Consider the following 16,401-nt stretch of genomic DNA (forward strand, 5'->3'; position numbering starts at 1 on the left):
TGTCCTGAGGCATAGCTACTCAACTAGTGACTATCCGAGGCATAGCTACTCAACTAGTGTCCTGAGGCAATAGCTACTCAACTAGTGATGTCCTGAGGCATAGCTACTCAACTAGTGATATCCTGAGGCATAGCTACTAACTAGTGATGTCCTGAGCATAGCTACTCAACTAGTGATGTCCTGAGGCATAGCTACTCAACTAGTGATTGTCCTGAGGCATTGCTACTCAACTAGTGATGTCCTGAGCATTGCTACTCAACTAGTGATGTCCTGAGGCTAGCTACTCTGCTGATCTGCTGAAACACAGGAGATCTTTACATAACAAACTTGTCCTTATTTCGACCACAGCAAATAATTATCTGCAAAATTGTGTAGAAACTAATTATACCATGAAAATGTACAAATTTGGCTCAATTTTCAAAGTTGATTGTGTGTGGATCGTGACAGCGGACTGCTTCCATTTTCATAACTAGGAAAGAAGCTTAATGTGACTGCAGAAGTAGACAGTCATTGTCTGACCTGGTGGAGATTCTGGAACTGTCCAAGATCCTGAAGGACATCATCAAGCAAGGCATCTCTATACATGTCCTCATAGGAGTGACTTTAAATGGTCTTGCCATATTGTTTCCATAAGAATAACTCCATCTTAAATCTTTCTAATTGTAATATACCGGGGTAAAGGGAAAAGACTGGGAACTTGCAATGCAAATACTGTACATTCAATGACTTTTTAGACATTTAAACCAATGGCAGCACAACCTCAGAATTAGATTTAACCAAGGGAGCCTTCCCAACCAGCTAAAGTGCACTTGCTTGGCTGGCTACAGGAGGCTAAAGCAATGTCAACTCCAAGAGGATATAAATTGCGTTTGTTTAAGACATCATTACATTGTACTTTTTTTTTATGGAGGTCAGTATTTAATAACAGTTGAGGTTGTGGAGGAACGCAGCGGCGGCCTCACCGGACGTCCCTACTGGTCAGCGGGGGTGACGGCCATGACTACAAACATGAGGATATTACAGAGGCTGGACTGCTCCGGGATGTTGTCGTATCTCCACAATCTGCTGCCTGCTCTTGTGTGTAATATCCTGCTGAAAACTTTCACTGAGGGAGACCAGGGAGGGAGGGTGAAAAAGCCCCTGCACAAATCGGAGGGTAGTTGTTTTAAATTACAGGCAAACGGTTCTCGAAGTGAACAACTTCTTCACCCAAGCACTTTATAAAGTTGTCAGGATTATTTGCTCCCCAGCACAAATGAATGCAGCCGTCATGTTTGACCTGGTGTTACCTGAGACGTATGCACTGTAAGGTTGCAGGGCAAAAGCTTTCTTGTTTCTGGCAAGTATAGTAGGCTATTCCTTTATTAGAAAATAATCCAATGCAAACACACATGTCTTGCATTCGGGCTATTTTTCAGAACCTTATGCATCCATGTATTGCCAAGCCCCAGAAAGACACAGTCAAACCTGTATGGACATGCCCAAGCTTTAGGCTGTAGCCTATGTGGACACTATAAGGCTTAGAATTCCTTGACACTACAGCATCTATAGATCAGGGTACCCTACTCCTTGACACTACAGCATCTATAGACCAGGGTTATCTACCCCATGACACTACAGCATCTATAGACCAGGGTAACCTACCCCATGACACTACAGCATCTATAGATCAGGGTAACCTACCCCCATGACACTACAGCATCTACAGATCAGGGAACCTACCCCATGACACTACAGCATCTATAGATCAGGGTAACCTACCCCTTGACACTACAGAATCTATAGATCAGGGTAACCTACCCCATGACACTACAGCATCTATAGATCAGGGTAACCTACCCCTTGACACTACAGAATCTACAGATCAGGGTAACCTACCCCTTGACACTACAGAATCTATAGATAGGGTAACCTACCCCTTGACACTCCAGAATCTATAGATCAGGGTAACCTACCCATGACACTACAGCATCGATAGACCAGGGTAACCTACCCCATGACACTACTGCATCTATAGACCAGGGTAACCTACCCCATGACACTACAGCATCTATAGACCAGGGTAACCTACCCCTTGACACTACAGAATCTATAGATCAGGGTAACCTACCCCTTGACACTACAGAATCTATAGATCAGGGTAACCTACCCCATGACACTACAGCATCGATAGACCAGGGTAACCTACCCCATGAATTACAGCATCTATAGACCAGGGTAACCTACCCCATGACACTACAGCATCTATAGAACCAGGGTAACCTACCCCATGACACTACAGCATCTATAGATCAGGGTAACCTACCCCTTGACACTACAGATCTATAGATCAGGGTAACCTACCCCTTGACACTACAGAATCTATTAGATCAGGGTAACCTACCCCATGACACTAAAGCAAATGTACAGATGAAGACCACAGACCCAAACATTCCTTGTATAGTGTCAAGATCAGCAGGTCTAATACAGGAATCCCCCATGGTACCCCCTACCAATACCCCTGTCCCCTTAGCAGGGCTCCATCACTGCTGAACCAGTCTGACTCTTGCCCTCTTCTGTTGAGCCTATATTCCCCAGGCTGAGTGGTGTGATGAAGATATAACCGAGTCATCAACCTTTGGGGAATGATGTGACCTGTGTGATATCCTGGTAGTGACTCCTCCACAAAGTCCCTGGTATGATGGCCATCTTCCACCGTACAGAATAAAGCAGAAGCTATTGAGTTGTTAGGAGAGCGATTGGCTAGGTTTTACAACAGGAAAGTGATTCCCCTGAGCTGTCAGGATACATCAGTGGCTTTACTATCTGAAGACCTTAACTGGAGACAGACCTTGACTGGTCAAGGGTTCCTCACCAATGAAAAATTATCTTAGAATTTTTTTAATTTTTATATAACTTTAAGTGGATATCGTAATTATTATTGATGTATTTTTATTTAATGCCTTTAGATTACACATTTCACAGTTTACAGGAGTCAGAGGAAACAAAATAAATATACATTTAACACCCCCCCCAGACTATTAAAAAAAAGAATGAACCTAAAAAAAAAGTACAACAGAAATAAACTGGTTGTGTCCGAATACCATACTAAAGCACTACATAAACAGCATACTATGTACTTATCATTGCATACCATTTAGCACGTACTGTTTAGTAAAAGGTATGCAGTATGCCACGGCCGCAATGCAGTACCTGAATGCAGCTCCTGAATGGCTCAGTAGGTGGGCATGGGCCAAGTGAGGGTGGATTTTTCCAAATTCAACAGACATGCATCCATTAATCAGCCTGATAATAGAGCCCCACAGTAGAAGTGTCATTATACCTAGCGGTCAAACAAGGAAATGGTTCCAATAATTTTTTCAGCACACATTTTTCCAATAGGGAATTTTAGAAACACTTAAAATAAGGGCTGTGTTTCATGTAGGCTTACCCTGGTGTGACATTATGATAACCATGTAAATCTCTCTAGGAGGTCAAGGTGACTTTTATCAATATATTTGGCTCTATTTACTCGGACTCGAAAATGCTAATTAGCATCAAAGTAGACATCACGCAAGACTACAAGTCCCTGCAAGCTCCTGCACATCATCTCTAGCTGACACCTTTGCTAACAGGTATTGTGTCAATTTAAAACTTGCGCAAGACAGTTCACAGAATTGTCTATTTAAAGAAATGTAGACAATTTATTCATTACTAACATTTTGCTAACATTAGATAGTTAATCCAGAGATTCTTACCTTTGCCTCGATTCGGCAGTCTCATCAAGATCATTATGGCGTTTGTAGTTCTTTATGATAGCCATATTAGAAGCTAATTAGCATTTCATTTTAGGGGGGGGAATATATTGATAAAAGTCACCTTGTCCTAGAGAAACTTACACAGTTAGCAAAACGTCACGCCCGGGTAAGCCTACATGAAACACATCCTTTTTTTTGTGTTTCTAAAATCCCCTATGGGAAAAATGAATGGTGGAAAAACGATTGGAACCATTCCCATGTTTGACCGCTAGGTTTAATGACTCATACTGTGGTACTTCATAGAGCTCATTTTCCAATTCCATGAATTTCTCTAAACTCTGAATAGAATAGGAATGGAGTTATAGGTCTACTCAGGCTGGTTATAGGCAGACTATCGCATTCCACATATACCATACCAAAGATGTAGCTTACGTTGCAATACTTGTGATCATTTCAAGGAGAAATGAACCTACTACATTTGAACACCACCGCAGAAGTTGACCAATTAATTAGCCTAATTTTGTTTGGCTACTTGAAGATAACTTTTTCCAATGCATTGTGGAAAGTGTGCATTGAATTCTACTAGATGAAGAGCTGAGATGAGTATAAAATTGTGGCATTTAAACCATACTCGATTTTCGAAAATTCCCATACTATAACACATTCTATTTTGGCATACTGAGAATGCATGATTGGTTCCCGCTATTCGTTGATTTCGGTAACACATCCCCATATCTAATGATCAGCTGTTGTCAAAGCCAAAATGAGTATGATATCTGGGCATTTAAAGTATGCTAGATTTTCAAAATGTAGCATGTAGCATACAACCCCCGATCGGCGCAGCAGTCTAAGGCACTGCATCTCAGTGCAAGAGGCATCACTACAGTCCCTGGTTCGAATCCAGGCTGTATCACATCCTGCATTGATGGGGAGTCCCATAGGGCTCCGCACAATTGGCCCAGCGTCGTCCGGGTTTGGCTGGGGTAGGCCGTCATTGTAAATATGATTTTTTTCTTAACTGACTTGCCAAGTTAAATAAAAAATATTATTAAACTATATATTTTTCGCACTCACACAGCTTACTATTTAGGACGCAAGCATTGGGTATTCGGACACGGCCACTGACTAACGATCAGCATATTAAAAGCAATACAATTAGAAATATCATTGTTGAGTCCACGAAATGATCAAAAATATTTCAAAAAAATCTAATAAAACACACTTAGTTTACATACTGTGTACATAAATGTACAATAGCAAACCATTCACTACAGTATGACTCTTATTGCTACATTCTTGATTCTGTCCCAGTCTGATAAAGGAATTTTCTAGTGTGCTATGTATTATATGATGAAATCATATTTCACAATGTGTTGAACTGAGGAGGTCTTTACTTGAGCATCCAAGATAATACCCAACTATCTCTATTGGTGTTGAAAATGTGTCTGGAAATATTATCATTCAGAGTTTTCTACACAACGTTTGATACAATGCTATTCAAAAGCATGCCAGATGTGTCTAGGAGTGTGTTTTGATTTAGATGCCATCTCCAATATTCTCCCAAGTGTCATCTAATGGATACATCACTTTGCTCCCTGAAAGACTGCCCTGTCTGTCCTCCAGCAGACCAGCATGTCTGAGACACATCATCCACAAGAACAAAATAATAAAATGTAATGGATACCTTGTATCGTCTGCAACTCACCTGAAATAAGTCACATGTTGACTCTGTAGAGGATAATAAATAGTTAGTATTTTAAATCATATTAACTCAATTACAACTATATATTTTATTATTGCTTCCCCCACATTTATCATGGGGCATTTATTGCTGTTGTGACTGAGGTTATGTCAAGCCACAAGGTGGTGAGACTAAGGCACTTCATTAAACTGCCTCCATCGCTGGGTACTCAATCCCAATACACAAGAGACTGTGTGATTTTATCAAAAGCCCTGGAAATTGAAGCCATCACTATAAGGTGTCTGGGAATTAAAGCAGGCCTAGCTGGAGACATAGACATCCTGCAACATACAGATCTTGAATTCCTTTAGAGGACATTATGCAGTAAAGAAGGAGCATTCTATCTGTAAAGATACTGTTAGAGTTTGGAAAAATGTGCTCTGAGTAATGTCTGGACCACAGAAGCATAGAGGAACTGCTCCAGGATATTAAGTGTTCCTGTCCCCACTTTGTCGATGTGTTTGGGTTCTCTGTAAGGTACGCTTGATTTTGTACATTTTTGGTCCCTAGCAACTTCTACTTTCGGCATGTAACTAGTAAAAGGGCATTTTCTAGAATGTGTAATTAACATATGACCTATCAAACCTCAACTTTAAATAAAGATAACACTTACAATGTAAAATACTGTTTTAAAGCTTGTTGACCTTTTCTCAGGTCAACTGACTTTCCTCAGGTCAACTGTCTTTTCTCAGGTCAGCTGAAGGGTCAACTGCATTTTCTCAGGTCAACTGAAGGGTCAACTGCATTTTCTCAGGTCAATTGTCAGGTCAACTGTCTTTCCTCAGGTCAACTGAATGGTCAACTGCATTTTCTCAGGTCAATTGTCAGGTCAACTGTCTTTCCTCAGGTCAACTGTCAGGTCAACTGTCAGGTCAACTGTCTTTCCTCAGGTCAACTGTCAGGTCAACTGTCTTTCCTCAGGTCAACTGTCAGGTRAACTGTCTTTCCTCAGATCAACTGTCAGGTCAATGGCCTTTCCTCAGATCAACTGTCAGGTCAATGGCCTTTCCTCAGATCAACTGTCAGGTCAATGGCCTTTCCTCAGATCAACTGTCAGGTCAATAGCCTTTCCTCAGGTAAACTGTCTTTTCTCAGATCAACTGTCAGGTCAACGGCATTACCTCAGATCAACTGTCAAGTCAACTGTCTTTCCTCAGGTCAACTGTCTTTTCTCAGATCAACTGTCACGGTCAACGTCTTTCCTCAGTCAACCTATCTCTCCTCAGATCAACGTCAGGTCAAACGGTATTTCCTCAGGTCAACTATCTCTCCTCAGATCAACTTGTCAGCGGTCAACGCATTTCTCAGGTAACTGTCAACTTCTTTCCTCAGCAACTGTCAGGTCAACTGTCTTTCCTCAGATCAACTTCGTCAACGGTCTTCTAGGTCAACTGTCTTTCCCCATCAGCTGTCAGGTCAACTGTCTTCCTCAGTCAACTGTCAGGTCAACTGTCTTTCCTCAGGTCAGCTGTCAGGTCAACTGTGCTTTCCTCAAGATCAACTGTCAGGTCAACTGTCTTTCCTCAGCAACTGTCAGGTCAACTGTCTTTCCTCAGATCAACTGTCAGGTCAAACATGTCTTCCTTCTCAGATCAACTGTCAGTCAACTGTCTTTCCTCAGAGTCAACTGTCAGGTCAACTGTCTTTCCTCATGTCAACGTGTCTTTCCTCAGATCAAACTGTCTTTCTCAGGTCACTACTGTCATGCAACTGTCTTCCCTCGTCAACTGTCTTTCTTCAGGTCAACTGTCTTTTCTCAACGGTCACTATCAGGTCAACGTTTTCTCAGTCACTGTCAGGTCAACTGTTTTTTCTCAGTCAGTGTCAGGTCAACTGTTTTCCTCAGATCAACTGTCAGGTCAACTGTCTTTCCTCATGTCAACTGTCTTTCCTCAGTCAACTGTCTTTCCTCAGATCAAACTGTCTTCCTCAGGTCAACTGTCAGGTAACTGTCTTCCCTCGTGCAACTGTCTTTCTTCAGGGTCAACTGTCTTTCTCAGGTCAGCTATCGAGCTTCAACTGTTTTTCTCAGCTCAGCTGTCAGTCAACTGTTTTTCTCAGCTCAGCTGCAAGGTCCAACTGTTTTCCTCAGATTCAACCTGTCAGTCTAACTGTCTTTCCTCATGTCAATGTCTGTCCCAGATCAACTGTCTCTCCTCAGATCAAATGTCTTTCCTCGTTCAAGGCACTGCAGGTCAACTGTCTTTCCTATGTCAACTGTTTCCCTTCGATCAACTGTCTTTCTCAGGTCAACCGTCTAGGTAACCCTGTCTTCCCTCGATCAACTGCTTCTTCAGGTTCAAACTGTCTTTCTCAGGTCAACTGTTTTTTCTCAGCTCAGCTGTCAGGTCAACTGTCTTTTCTCAGCTCAGCTGTCAGGTCAACTGTCTTTCCTCATGTCAACTGTCTTTCCTCAGATCAACTGTCTTTCCTCAGGTCAACTGTCAGGTCAACTGTCTTCCCTCATGTCAACTGTCTTTCTTCAGGTCAACTGTCTTTTCTCAGGTCAGCTGTCAGGTCAACTGTTTTTTCTCAGCTCAGCTGTCAGGTCAACTGTTTTTCCTCAGGTCAACTGTCAGGTCAACTGTCTTTTCTCAGGTCAGCTGTCAGGTCAACTGTTTTTCCTCAGGTCAACTGTCAGGTCAAATGTCTTATATCCTTGAGAAAAATGAAGTTGTAAATGTGGTAAGATGTTATATTTCAGAAAGTAGTAGTAAACACAACAACAGCAGCATCTGTGTATTCCCTCATGTCTGTCTGGTGAGCTTTATGTAGGGATATCAGCAAGGTCATGACAAATTAAATAATGAGAAGAGGATCCCTTATATGGCTGCTTCGATGCCTCATAATGCTTCACTTGTCTTAGCTGGGAAGGTTACACAGTATTCTCATTGATTTAACTACCGCACCCAAATGAACACAGCCATATAGAACACACATGCAAATTGAGATCAAGCAGCTGATACATAAAACCACCAAGCATAAAACAAATACTACCTCCGGTGCTCAGCTCGGCGGCTCTCCCACAACATAGTCCCCTTTACGGAACAATGGCATTGGAACATTTTCCTAGATGGCAATATCATATTCCTCCTTATCCATGTGAAGAATATCCAAAACATAAATTCATGTTTGAAAAAATACATTGGAATATTCCAATTTATGATTTGATTATTAATTGTGTGGTTTAACTTATTCATATTTTATATGGTGGAAAAATAATAACCTAATTAGTTTAATTTGACTTTGTCAAATGATGATACACTGTTCATACAATTAGGATAGATATTATATATTTGACCTGTGATTTATGTATTGTATGACATCACATGTTATGAATGTTTTTGCATATGTGCCAAGATGTTTAAAACTATTCCAGCATGGTTAGAGACCTTTCTGGAGGTGAATTGTTATCCAGCACCTCATATTGTCCCTGGAATTTAATTGTCCCATCACGTCTCCCCCCACTTAAAAACGGTTAATTTGATCAATACTTAATTTTTTTCACCTGCCTCTTTTTTTCTTCTGCTGAGCGGTGATAAGCAGGCGAGGGGGCAGCGGGAGGAGTGAATTGTCCGTATTTTTATTTTTTTGCTCTCCTCGGGCCTCTGCCATTCGGAGTGATTTAATTTATACCACAGTAGTGGCTCTGCAATTACCCTGTCTATTGCCGTCGACAGTATCTCACTATCTTTTAAATGGATCCAGCTTGACTCGTCCAGCCAGGCAAACAGTACAAATGATGCCATTCCTCATGCTGCGAGTGCTAAAGAGATAAGTTCCTTAAAGAGCCGCTCATTTATCAGCTGATACAAGGAGGATACTTACAAGCCCACACTGTTGTTTAGGCGTTTTGACAGTCTGCCCCCCCCCCCCCCCCCCCTCTCTCTTTTTTCGTAATCACGCCGTTGGGGTTGTCAGTAATTGATCTGATTTGTTTGGTGAGGCAGGGGACCCTTTGGTCAAGGGGACCCCATTTGGCCCATTGTTGTCCCTGACTCATGTCAATAATGTGCACAAGGGCTCAAACAAATAAGCCACTTGACTTCTGTATTTGAGGAATACATACTGCAATCTCATGAACCTGTGAGTCATTACATGATGTGAATGTTGTGTGGTGTGTAGATACAGTTAACCCTTTACATTACGTCTTAATCTTCTGGCTGGAAACCATGTGAATAACACACAGAATTGCCTCCGATAGATAAAGCTACGTTTGTTTATCAGTCTTTCTTAGTTTGCCGTTTTTCAGAATGATACCATTAGTCTGTCCAATGTTGTGTTATGTCAGTCCTATGGTGTGTTTACTGCATTCTAAAGCAGGGGCCCCCAACTACATTCCGCTGGGGGACAATTTTACCTTGAGTGGCTGGTCGGGGGGGGCAGAACATAGTTATAAATAATTTGTACATTGCATATTGACTGCACATTTTTTATTGTTTTATTTAACCTTTATTTAAGAACAAAGTCTTATTTACAATGATGGCCTACCTCCCCGGCCAAACCCTCCCCTAACCCGGATGACGCTGGGCCAGTTGTGCACCGCCCTACGTGACTCCAGATCACGGCCGGTTGTGACACAGCCTGGGAACGAACCAGTGTCTGTAGTGATGCCTCTAACACTGCAAAACAGTGCATTAGACTGCTGCGCCACTCAGGAGGCCCAAACAGATATAGAATCCCAAACAGATATAGTATTTGACAAAAATAAGATTATTTCAAACCTTAATTACATTTGGATAAAATCACATATGCCTCTCTGTTTATTGGTAGGAATACTTGGGGGCAGATTTCCTAAAATCAAATATGTTATGTCCAACAACAAAAATTCAGAATATATATATATATATTTTGGGGGGGAGGGGGGGGCTCAGAACATGGGGGCCAAATAAAATCAGGGAAATCTTGTTCTAAAGTATAGTCTATTTAGTTATTTGGTGCTACATCTGTTCTATAGTGTGCATAGTCTGTTTCACGTAGTGTAGATTGTCTTATAGTGTGCTTAATCATTTTGTACTTGGTATTCCCTCGTGTCCAATCACTGATGGTCCAATTCCAAACCTCTTGCACCTGAATATTATCCAGAATCATTTCTTTAAGAGTCCATGACCTGCATTAAAAAGTACATAGACTTCTAAAGCACTCAGATACCTCATTTAAGAAGCATTTTAAACAAGAGGTCCAAGTGGCCATTAACAACTCCTCATTAACTTGACTATTACACTAATTAATTAATGTGAGAAATTTCACAACCAGTTAGCAGCCAGATGGCTTACCTTCCAGAGGAAAGAATGGTCCTAATGTAGGAGAGTTACTTAAACGCTACAAAGGAACATGTTCATTTTCACATATTTTTTTGTTTAAGTACTAACATTTAAGTTCCCAAGAGAGGCAAAAATCACCTGCTGGATTCTAGCTTGCTTGACTTAAAAGTAATCTAATTGTGTAAGAACCATCTCTTGTATGACAAATCTTGGTGGTGGTGTTGACATTTTTAGGTCTCAATTTTGTCTCGAAGTCCACAGTTGTATTGATTCAAACTATACTGAACAAAAATATAAATGCAACATGTAAAGTGTTGGTCCCATGTTTCATGAGCTGAAATAAAAGATCCCCAAAATGTTCCATATGAACAAAAAGCTTATTTCTCTCAACTGTTGTTCACAAATTTGTTTACATCCCTGTTAGTGAGCATTTCTCCTTTGCCAAGGAAATCCATCCACCTGACAGGTGTGGCATATCAAGAAGCATATCATGATCATTACACAGGTGTACCTTGTGCTGGGGACAATAAAAGGCCAATAAAATGTGCAGTTTTGTCACACAACACAATGCCAACCGTAGACCACGTGTAACCCCGCCAGCCCAGGACCTCACATCTGGCGGGATTGCCTGAGACCAGCCACCTGGACAGCTGATGAAACTGAGGAATATTTATGTCTGTAATAAAGCCCTTTTGTGGGCAAAAACTCAGTCTGATTGGCTGGGCCTTGCTCCCAAGTGGGTGGACCTGGCTCCCAATTTATTTAAATTGACTGATTTCCTTATATGAACTGTTTCTCAGTAAAATTGTTGAAATTGTTGCATGTTGACATTATATTTTTGTTCAGTACAAAGGCTGTTGATGTAAATTGCCTCTGTAACAAAATAGTACTGAAATCCTTCTTTTGGCATTAGGTTCCTCTTACTACTAAGCCCCAAAGGGGGGGGGGGGGGGGGAGATAGAGCACTGTTATTTATTCAGTGTGTCATTAAAGAGGATGAGCTGCCACATACATCCACGGCCATAAGAAAACATTGTGGAGAGGTCATGAGTTAGGTGAAGACTCACCATGTTGAAATAGAGCCAATGCTTCTCTCATCTGGAGCTGTAATCTAAATGACCTGTAATGTCCTGGTGCAGGCAGATCCTCCCATCACCTCTGTCATCCTGATGTGATGTGCTGCATGAACCCGTCACCTAGAGCCAGGTCCACCTTCAACACCTTGCTGCACCTCCACAGACTCCACACGCACACTACACCACAGTCAGCCCACCACACCACACAAAGGGACAGTATGTCTCGGGGAGCCCAGCACTGCTAATGCTATGGAGTTAATCCTTGGTTCATGGCTAACCGTTTCGTCCACCTAAACAGTTCTGTTGTATGATTAGAACATGCTTGAATAAAGGTTGGGACAGACTTGCATTTTGAATTCTGCATTTTATCTTAACATAACATCATTGTTCTACTTTCCCAGGGATTTAGTTTTGTAGTAGACCAAGCTCAAGGCTCAAGCAGCCTCCAATACCAACATGTTAGATCTGAGCTAACTTAATGAGAAATGTTCCTTTTAGGATGGATCTATATGTGTAACAACTGGTCTGTTCACACTCGAGTTGTATAGGTCACTCCTATATTATTCTGGGCCAAAATCTATGCTTAAAAACGATATTGTTTTATTTTTTCCCACCATGTACTTCAGCCCCAACAGTATCCTTCCACTGGCATCCCAGCCTGTGTGTCCTGTCTGTGACAGGCGGGCAGCGCCCCTGATGTGGAACTGGTCTGTATTCCATCTCAAATTAAACTGTGCCCAGACCATTTAATCCACAGATTAGGATATTTCTCATCGATAGCCTTTGATTCGACTTGTCGTAGGAAGTGGCCGTGCTTGTTCCCCATCCATTCAACATGCTTTAATATCTCTGTGAGAGTGAAAAGTGAACCCTGTACCCGTCCGTCAGAGCACAGCCGGAATGGTCCTTCTCTATTATAGTTAATTGAGTTTGTCCCTCCATGTCATCGAATGGGCTTTCTTATCGGGGCCGGCAGGGATCTGAGAGTAGACTAGCTCTCTGCTGCAATCCCATGGTGTTAATCTTCCACGTCACTCTCCTCTCAGCAAACAGCACCCAGAACTGAGGAAGGGATTCGCTACACCCCACTGTTCTCCTGTCCCAAAACAATGGTTCTTGAAATGGGTGGTCTTTTCAAATATTAGCTTTCCTATGTAAATATTAAGGTCATTATGTTGAGTTTGGTGTGTCATCTTGGTTTTTGTTCATTGTGTATGTGTGTATATGATGTGTGTGTATATAATGTGTGTTGTGTGTGTATATGTGTGTGTGTATGATGTGTGTTGTGTATATAATGTGTGTGTATGTAATGTGTGTGTAAACAATGTGTGTGTAGTGTATATAATGTGTGTATATAACGTGTGTGTTGCTCATTTTCGTCTGTTAGCCCCATGGCCCCTTGCATGATCCTGCAGCCAGCGTTCTGGCTCCCGTCCCCTCAGCCCTGCTGCCAGCGTTCTGGCTCCCCTCCCCTCAGCCCTGCTGCCAGCATTCGGGCTCCCCTGCCCTCAGCCCTGCTGCTAGCGTTCGGGCTCCCCTGCCCTCAGCCCTGCTGCTAGCGTTCGGGCTCCCCTCCCCTCAGCCCTGCTGCCAGCGTTCTGGCTCCCCTCCCCTCAGCCCTGCTGCCAGCGTTCTGGCTCCCCTACCCTCAGCCCTGCTGCCAGCGTTCTGTTCTGGCTCCCCTCTCCTCAGTCCTGCTGCCAGCATTCTGTTCTGGCTCCCCTTCTCTCAGCCCTGCTGCCAGCATTTCTGTTGGCTCCCTCCCTCAGCCCTGCTGCCAGGCATTCTGGCTCCCCTCCCCTCAGCCCTGCTGCCAGCGTTCTGGCTCCCCTCCCCTCAGCCCTGCTGCCAGCGTTCTGTTCTGGCTCCCTCTCCTCAGTCCTGCTGCCAGCATTCTGTTCTGGCTCCCCTCTCCTCAGCCCTGCTGCCAGCGCTCTGGCTCCCCTACCCTCAGCCCTGCTGCCAGCGTTCTGTTCTGGCTCCCCTCTCCTCAGCCCTGCTGCCAGCATTCTGTTCTGGCTCCCCTCTCCTCAGCCCTGCTGCAGCGTTCTGTTCTGCTCCCCTCTCTCAGTCCTGCTGCCAGCATCTGTTCTGGCTCCCCTCCCCTCAGCCCTGCTGCCAGCGTTCTGGCTCCCCTCTCCTCAGCCCTGCTGCCAGCATTCTGTTCTGGCTCCCCTCTCCTCAGTCCTGCTGCCAGCATTCTGTTCTGGCTCCCCTCTCCTCAGCCCTGCTGCCAGCATTCTGTTCTGGCTCCCCTCCCCTCTCAGCCCTGCTGCCAGCATTCTGGCTCCCCTCCCCTCAGCCCTGCTGCAAGTGTTCTGGCTCCCCTACCCTCAGCCCTGCTGCCAGCGTTCTGTTCTGGCTCCCCTCTCCTCAGTCCTGCTGCCAGCATTCTGTTCTGGCTCCCCTCTCCTCAGCCCTGCTGCCAGCGTTCTGGCTCCCCTACCCTCAGCCCTGCTGCCAGCGTCTGTTCTGGCCCCCTCTCCTCAGCCCTGCTGCCAGCATTCTGTTCTGGCTCCCCTCTCCTCAGCCCTTGCTGCCAGCGTTCTGTTCTGGCTCCCCTCTCCTCAGCCCTGCTGCCAGCTTCTGTTCTGGCTCCCCTCTCCTCAGCCCTGCTGCCAGCATTCTGTTCTGGCTCCCCTCCCCTCAGCCCTGCTGCCAGCATTCTGTTCTGGCTCCCCTCCCCTCAGCCCTGCTGCCAGCATTCTGTTCTGGCTCCCCTCTCCTCAGCCCTGGCTGCCAGCGTTCTGGCTCCCTACCCTCAGCCCGCTGCCAGCGTTCTGGCTCCCCTACCCTCAGCCCTGCTGCCAGCGTTCTGTTCTGGCTCCCCTCTCCTCAGCCCTGCTGCCAGCATTCTGTTTCTGGCTCCCTTCTCCTCAGCCCCTCCAGCATTCTGTTCTGCCTCCCCCTCCTCATCCCCTCCAGCGTTCTGTTCTGGCTCCCCTCCCCTCCTCCAGCATTCTGTTCTGCCTCCCCTCTCCCCTCCTCCCCTCCAGCGTTCTGTTCTGGCTCCCCTCCCCTCCTCCAGCATTCTGTTCTGGCTCCTCTCCTCTCATACCCTCCAGCATTCTGTTCTGGCTCCCCTCAGCCTGTCCAGCGTTCTGTTCTGCTCCCTTCAGCCCCTCCAGCATTCTGTTCTGCCTCCCCTCTCCTCATCCCCTCCAGCGTTCTGTTCTGGCTCCCCTCCCCTCCTCCAGCATTCTGTTCTGCCTCCCCTCCCCTCCTCCAGCATTCTGTTCTGCCTCCCCTCTCCTCATCCCCCCAGCGTTCTGTGTCTGGCCCCCTCCCCTCCTCCAGCATTCTGTTCTGCTCCCCTCTCCTCCTCCCCTCCAGCATTCTGTTTTGGCCTCCTCTCCCTCAGACCCTCCAGCATTCTGTTCTGGCTCCTCTCCTCTCAGACCCTCCAGCGTTCTGTTCTGCTCCCCTCTCCTCATCCCCTCCAGCGTTCTGTTCTGGCTCCCCTCACCCCTCCAGCATTCTGTTCTTGCTCCCCTCCCCTCAGCCCTCCAGCATTCTGTTCTGTCTCCTCTCCTCTCAGACCCTCCAGCGTTCTGTTCTGGCTCCCTCCCCTCAGCCCCCAGCATTCTGTTCTGCCTCCCCTCCTCCCATCGCCTCCAGCGTTCTGTTCTGGCTCCTCTCCTCTCAGACCTCCAGCGTTCTGTTCTGGCTCCCCTCAGCCTGTCCAGCGTTCTGTTCTGGCTCCCCTCAGCCCCTCCAGCGTCTGTTCTGTTCTGTCTCCCCCCCCCCCCCTCCAGCATCATGGCCCCATGATGATTTGCATGGCATGTTTGTCTTAGCTAATCACAGCTTCTCCTCCAACAAGACTGGCAACATCAGAACATGGCTGTTTGTCTAATTAAGGTGCTAATTGAATTAAATGGCTCCGGTAATGAGCAGACGAGTAGCATAAAAAGCAAAGAGTCAGATCGAGCTAATTAACAAAAGCGGCACGGCTTAATTATACACACTAAAAATGCATGCAGCACTGCCCCCCCTATATTGTTAATTGGTGCAAGGGGGAAATGTATGATAATTGGCTCAATAATAGTTGTGAGAATAAGGGAAGAGACAAGCTCCAAGCTGAAGGAGTAATTACATAAAACGACAGACAATCACAGCCTACCATTAAATAATAGGCAGGATATTTCACTCCTATTGCCCAACACTTTATGGAATATTATTGATCCACTTGTTCTGTGCTGTGGTAATATAATCTCCTCTCTAGAGGCCAAGTGTCCATACAGGCAGCTTGTTCCATTATTTCCCTATTATCAAATAGGAGGCAATGTCTGATAGATAATGCTGAGATAAAAAAATAATCATGAACCAAATATTTATACTTTAACCTGTTCTAACCTAGCAGGCAATCTGCATAGGATTTCCTGACATCATTATTAGGAATAGTTTTGTACATTTTAGCTCCTACTGTATATAGTGTTTCCAAGCATCTCTGGTTATATTTTCCATATTGTGTGTAGTGTAAGGCCAGAGAAAAGGATTTATATGAATAGCTGGAGAGATCAGGTAAATTCATAGGAGGGCCTGCATCCCAATAGGGACAGTTGATCCACGTGTCAGCAGTA

General features: G+C 44.7%; 1 protein-coding gene across 1 annotated transcript in view; it reads left to right on the forward strand.

Annotated features, from left to right (window-relative positions):
- Nucleotides 1-16,401, forward strand: part of LOC139028096 (proline-rich protein 36-like) — an 81,619-nt gene that overhangs the window by 12,058 nt on the left and 53,160 nt on the right. Inside the window, exon 2 of the mRNA XM_070444649.1 lies at nt 13,234-15,537. Within this exon, the coding sequence (XP_070300750.1) occupies nt 13,234-15,537 (2,304 nt within the window). The remainder of the gene's footprint in view (nt 1-13,233; nt 15,538-16,401) is intronic.

Source organism: Salvelinus sp. IW2-2015, linkage group LG8, assembly GCF_002910315.2.
Source record: "Salvelinus sp. IW2-2015 linkage group LG8, ASM291031v2, whole genome shotgun sequence".
Taxonomy (NCBI): Eukaryota; Metazoa; Chordata; class Actinopteri; order Salmoniformes; family Salmonidae; genus Salvelinus; species Salvelinus sp. IW2-2015.